Genomic DNA, 6,607 nt, shown 5'->3' on the forward strand with positions numbered 1-6,607 from the left:
TTGATTACTTATCAAATGGTTACCATTTTATGTTTGGAAAATTTATGATTCTACCAAGTAATAACTATTTAAAAACTGACCTCTAACTTTAACCAAATTTCAATAAAAGATATCTTCTAACAATTTAATTATTAAAAGTGGTCAGCATGAAGCAATACAGTATTATACTCTATGGAACTATTATAATCCATACAGTGGTCACATTCTACAGATCAAATGATTTATGCCTTGGTATTTTCATCTGTTAAGAAGATTCACTTATTTCAGATGACACCATCATTGAAACACATGCTGATGGAAAGTACAGAAGCTACAAACAATAAAGGAATTGACAATCTACTTGCACATTTGGATGATATTTTTAAAAACCTACAATCTTTGCTAGGCTCTAAGGACAATGATAAATTGAGTAGCCAAGTATTCCAAATATATGTTTTGGAAATTTACCAAAACTTGCTCAAACTTATAGAAAAGGAAACTAAACTTGGGATTGAGGTACGTGATTGAGTTAGGTATTGTTAAATACTAGGACTAATATGTTTAATTATTGGAATCCGATAAAGCAGAGAACAGAATGAGAACAAGGTTTACATATGCTTTCGGGTTTAACTGTAGCCCCATAAGCTTAATATGCAGAAATATCTAATTCGCTTGTTTAACAATGTTGAACAGATTTAAGTTATTTTGGGTCAGACTTTTAATTATAGGTGTTTCAAGTGAACGAAACAGTTGTAATATTTATAAAATCTATAAATATTTCAAAACAATTTTATTTATTGTAAATTTGTTCAGTTATGACATAAAACTTTATAAAGCATTATTTTTAATTTGAGTCCAGGATAGCTGCCCCTTTATTCCTTCTCTCTTTTACTTAAGATACTGCAAAAGATACTTCGCATGTAACTGTAAAATCCGCAACCTTTATATTTGCGTTTCAAATGCATGATTTAATGATTTTTTTTAGTTGCCTGGTTTTAACAAAGTTGTTGTCTTATTTTAACTTAACACAAACTACAGTTAACATAACCCACATATTTGGTTTACATATTTTGTTAATGTATTACGCAAAAAGGTTGCTTTATTTGACCAAAGTAAATTCAATTAAATTATTATGTAGAGCTGTTACTTGTGGAAACTTCTTTCTGAAGAAAAATTATAATGTTTGTACTATGATGCATTTTGCAAACTTTAAAATTTAGAAGGTACTAGCGAAGAGATTAACTAAACTTTATAAATAAAATTTCAATATATTTATTACAATCAATTGTAGATATCCAATTTTATTGCTAACCAAAGTCTATGTAAAAGTATTTTGCATTTACCTAGATAATATGCAGGTTATTCTATAAAGCACTTTTAAGTAAGCGTGTTCTGTGAAATAATATTAAATAGTTGCATTACTTTTAAATGCGCTTGTGTATATTTTTTTTACGATGGAATATTCATTATGTCAGTTTCTAAGATGTATTTACCCTATTTTTTAGACTCTCACTCACACCCACTTAATAGTTGTCCGTAATACTTCAAAAGGGTGTCTTCGTACATCAGGGGTGAATTCCAGCCACCATGTTCCAACGGTGTAGCTTTAGGTCCTGTGAGTGTAAAATGTTGTTGTGTAAAACAATGTTGCTTAAACATCAGAAAAATAACCCAAGATTTTTACTCCATGACTGTATTAAAAGAAAAGGAATTAAATTAAAGAGTAAGTAGAACTGAGGATTTTTCTGATGGTTGCCATGTAGCTATTTACCAAAGAAACATGTAATATTCTTCTACGTCCTCTCTCTGTTCCGCAATAGTGACTAAGATTGGAAAAGAAAATTTGGGGCATTAGATATTGTTAACAAAAACAAGAAATACAGTGTAAAATATTTAAATTTACTAATCTTTCCCTCAACCGTATCACGATAATAACCTAAGCAAAAGGCCTTACTAACACAAAATATATTAATGAAATCATCACAGCACCACAAAACATAAAACTGATATTTTTTCTAGAAACGCAAGTCTACAGCATACTTTTCCAACATGCGCCAAATTAACGAGAAGCTAGAAAACTTCTTTGGCCGGTTTGAAATGCTTAGTGACCACAATCTTTTTGCTGTGATCCAAAGAAGACTTAACATTCTCGGGTCAAGTACTCCAGACCTCATATTGCAGGTAAAATTTACTAGACATGTCTAAAAAACATCTTCTAAATAATGTAAATTGTGCATTGTCTTAGAAATAATTCTCAGGTAAAGAAAATGCTTGAATTACATAATTATCGTTTTTAGTGTCAAAATTTGTGAAAATAGTACAGTTGTCAAATAAAATTTTGAAAATCATATTGCAAATATTGAATCCAAAATTGGGATTTTAGTGAGACTACAATTACAACACACTTACACGCTTACATCTCATCTAGCTATAACTAGAATATTTCAAGTAGTATTCTATGGAGAATGAGCGTGTGTTTTCAAATATTTGTTAGTGTAGGAAAAGTAGGAAAAACATATATTGTAAACCTTTTACTGATTTCAACAGTTGAACATTTACCATGACCTTGTGTCCTGGCCTTGACCTCAACTATCACTTTCCAGGTTGTGTATTGGAGATTTTTTTATACTAGCCTATTTATCACAAAGATGATTGGTGGCCACTAATTCAACAATTACAGACAGTAATGTTCAAATTCCTTCTAATGCAGGTTCACAAGATTCGAATGGCAGAGCAGAATGACTCAAAGGACCAAACGCTGGGAGTGCTCAATGTGAAGTTACGTTTTGTAGAAAATACATTGCGCATTGAAGTCTTGAACGCCAAGAACCTGAAGGCTATGGACACTAACGGTAGGAAAAGTAACTCTTAATCAAGTATTATTATATCATTTTATGTTTGTATATTTTTTACAAACCTACTTTTTTTCTTAAAATGTATTATTTGTTTTCGTCCTTTTTTGTTCATTTTTTTTATTCTTTCTGTTTTTTAAATTGTCTTCTAATCCGTGTAGGGGGTTTCCTGTTTGTTCTTTGATTTTTTTCTTCTTGCATTTTTAGCTTCTTTCAAAACTATTAATGATTATAATAATGGCTACTAATATCTTCAGCCTGCGAGTGATAAAACATATCTAGTTTATGTATTTTATTGATTTAAAAGCTAAATCAATATTGAAACTACGTCATTTAATTTTCTTTGTAAAAATATTTTTTAATATAGAACAAAATCAAGTAAAAATATTGTAATGGAGATTGCTCGTGTTTAATCACTTTAAACACTTTTAAGCAATCTTACAAAACCTTTGAGAGTATGATGAGGATTTTCAATCAATAATTTCTATGATGTAAAAGATTGTTAATACGAATGGACTTTGAGGACTATTTAAATTCAAAATATCCCATGTATTTTGCTAACGATTTCATAGCTCGTTAGGCTATCATTGTGATTAAAATGCTATTTTGTAGTACGTTGTATCATATGTTTTCCAAAAAAGAATAACGTGGTAATTTACCTAAAAAGATTGTTTATAATTGAACCATAAAAATCATCTGATTAATTTATTTCTTACTAGAAAATTTAAATATTTTACTAACAAGATTTTTTTCCTTTGTTGCACGAAACTTGAACATCATTTAATAATATTTATAACCAAACGTAGTAGTTCAAGATTAAAGTTAAAATACATTTTGCTCTGAACCTTGTTAGATTAAAATACAGCAATTTGACTAGATTTGTATTTATTGATTAGGTTTGGGACAACAGGGGCAGTTTGGATAAATGTTTTGCTTGTTTTAAATTTTATCCATAATAAGGGAATATAGTTTACGTTAAAAAAATATTTATGATTGTACCTCAAAATCCATGTGTATAATTTATCTTTTACTGTTTAGATTTTGATTTGTTTTTTTGTTTTTTTTTTTATTGATTGAAATCAAAACAATAACTATGTCAAACAACTTGTCAGCCTGTCTTCTTGAATATTCATAGTAATGTTTATAGATTTCATTATGCGTAAACCTTTTAAATTCTAATAATTTTAAAAATAAAATAATAAAAGTTAAATAAACAATATTATGAAAAAAGTATTTTTTTAGTTTTGTTGAAAATGGATGTAAAATTGTATGTAAATTTGTGTTTGTTAGTAAGTGTATTTTGTTTCAACTTAATTTTCATAATTGTGTTTTCCACGTGTGCTAACCAAACAGACGGTCGTAGACCATTGTTTATTAAGTGTTTGATCATGTTTATGAGAGGAATGTTTATGTTAAAATAAAGCACTTTATTCATTCATTCATTCATTATCTTATACTGGTAATATTTAAATGTGTTACCTAACGTTGTTTTTTGTTTGTTGTACCATTACTAAAATGCCTATGTTTCAATGATTTTTCAGGTTCTTCAGATCCTTATGTGAGGATTAAATTTCTACCAGCAGATATGTTTAGAAACTTAGAAAAACCGAAAACTAAAGTTGTTAGTAAAAATTTATCTCCGGTGTTCAACGATACTTTTGAAATGTAAGTATGATACCTCTCGAATTGCTTTGCCAATTCAGCATGACATGCACATTCTACAAAGACAAATTAGAATATAAAAAACTAAAAATTTGTTATTTAAAAAAGTATAATACATAAAATGATTACTTTTTCTAATAGAAAAATGCGTTTTTCAATTCAATTTCTTTCAAAAATATATAAAAAGGGTATTTTTCATTTGCATGTAATATGATAGTCTAATATAATCAAAAAGCTAAACACTTTGTGCACTAATCTTACTTTAACAGTGAGACTGTATTATATGAGACTGATGTGTTGACATTACAATTTATGTTAGATAGTTTAACAAACATTCAAATTCTCATCAAATAGTCATAGAGTCATAATGTTTAATGTATTGTATGAATACACAATACATAATAGTTTAATGAAATACTTATTAAATAAATGAAAATTCTTTGCTTAGTTTTAATGTTACTCTCAAACTAAAATAACCTGTCATTTAACTTTTTTGGTTTATAGTTTTTATATCTACGACGGTGCTGAAGGGCTGTAGAGAAAGAAATCATTTTATAAAAATCCGTGGGTTAAGCACGAAATTTCTAATTTAAAACCCGAAGCTCCGGGGTAAAAGTTGAAATTTCATGTTTAAAAGTCGAAACTGCGTGTTTAAAAGTAGAAATTTCGTGTTTAAAAGTGGAAGCTTCGGGCTTAAAAGTCGAAATTTGGTGTTTAAAAGTCATACCTTCGTATTTAAAAGTCAAAACTTTGTGTTTAAAAGTCGAAAATTCAAGTTTAAAAGTAAAAATTTCGGGCCTTAAACACGAAGTTTTTCAATCATTTTTTTTCTCTATGGCCCTTCAGTGCCATCGTACATATCTACCTGTTCCACACTCTCCTTATTTCCTAAATATTACGAGAAAATATCCAACACTGCTAAATCAAACTTTACCCATATTTCAGCAAACTGACTTCAGATCAGAGGCAGTGCAAGGAAGCTATGTTGTTGTTCATGGTGAAAGATCGTGATATGTTTGGAGCTTCGTCAGACTTCTTAGGGGAAGCTTACGTCTCGTTCAGTGACATTCCGGAGTCTAAGGTCGAAGTTCAGGAGACCCAGCTGAGTCTGAGCGTGCCTTCAGATATCACCTTGGGTGAGTTTCGAATGTTTGCATCAGATTTGTAGCAGGAAAAAGGGGTAGACTTGTGTATCTATTGGCAAAAACAACCGAATGAAAATATCGATCGATATATCGATTATTACTCGATATATCGTTTGGTTAGTTAGTTTAACCTTACCTAACAAACCCAACGATATATCGAATGAAATAGGCTAATCGATACATAAAATAATTTTTCATTCGGTTGTTTTTGACAACAGATACGGAATTTTACCCGGAAAAAGTTAACTCAACTCATTCTTTTAATTAATATGTTTTGAAATATGAATTTCAGTATTAAACTTATTTAATATTTTCAGGGTGTGAAGAAATGAAGACTTTGAGCGATCGGAAGGACGACAAACTGGCAAGTCCGTTTGTGAAATATCAAAAGTCAAAGCGTAGTCACGGTTTCGTTCCTACTTGATGGACATGGGGGTGTCTACAATCACAATTATGTTATTATGTATTTATATTTATTTGCAAACAATATTTCTTGAAATGTATACTCAATTGGATACCAAATGCAAATCATTATGGTGAACTGTGTTCTGAAATAATAGGAAAATAGTGAAAGAATATATTTGTTTGTATTAAACATGTTTTTCCCGTTGTATTTATAATAGTAGACTATGATTATACGTTGCTTGTACTCATTGTTTTGCGTTTTGATGAACTAATTGTTTTCTAACAGTACGTAAATAAATGTTAGCCCATTGAGTGGTTTTTATCCTTTTCTGTTTTACGAAAACCACTATGCTGGATGTTATGACTCTTACCTTATCAAGTTCAATACTTAAGCAATACATTAGTGTATAACTAGTGCCATCGTCTGTAAGGAAGGCACTGTCTTGCCTCCTGAGCCACTTAAAACAAAAAACCATGAAGTTTTGGCAATCTTCAATATGTTAGATCTTTTTTTTTTGGGGGGGGGGGGGTAAGTCCATTCAAACAATCTTCCTTTAGTCTGTG

General features: G+C 29.8%; 1 protein-coding gene across 1 annotated transcript in view; it reads left to right on the plus strand.

Annotated features, from left to right (window-relative positions):
- LOC128999506 (protein unc-13 homolog 4B-like) overlaps positions 1-6,174 on the plus strand; it is a 104,478-nt gene extending 98,304 nt beyond the window's left edge. Inside the window, exons 19-24 of the mRNA XM_054426071.1 lie at positions 268-495; positions 1,999-2,160; positions 2,690-2,831; positions 4,373-4,496; positions 5,439-5,629; positions 5,956-6,174. Coding sequence (XP_054282046.1) covers positions 268-495; positions 1,999-2,160; positions 2,690-2,831; positions 4,373-4,496; positions 5,439-5,629; positions 5,956-6,062 — 954 coding nt within the window. The 3' untranslated portion in view covers positions 6,063-6,174. The remainder of the gene's footprint in view (positions 1-267; positions 496-1,998; positions 2,161-2,689; positions 2,832-4,372; positions 4,497-5,438; positions 5,630-5,955) is intronic.
- Positions 6,175-6,607: the final 433 nt, after the last annotated feature.

The sequence above is a fragment of the Macrosteles quadrilineatus genome, unplaced genomic scaffold (assembly GCF_028750875.1).
Source record: "Macrosteles quadrilineatus isolate MER2022 unplaced genomic scaffold, UCM_ALF_1.0 Scaffold_8__2_contigs__length_117827958, whole genome shotgun sequence".
In the NCBI taxonomy this organism is placed as follows: Eukaryota; Metazoa; Arthropoda; class Insecta; order Hemiptera; family Cicadellidae; genus Macrosteles; species Macrosteles quadrilineatus.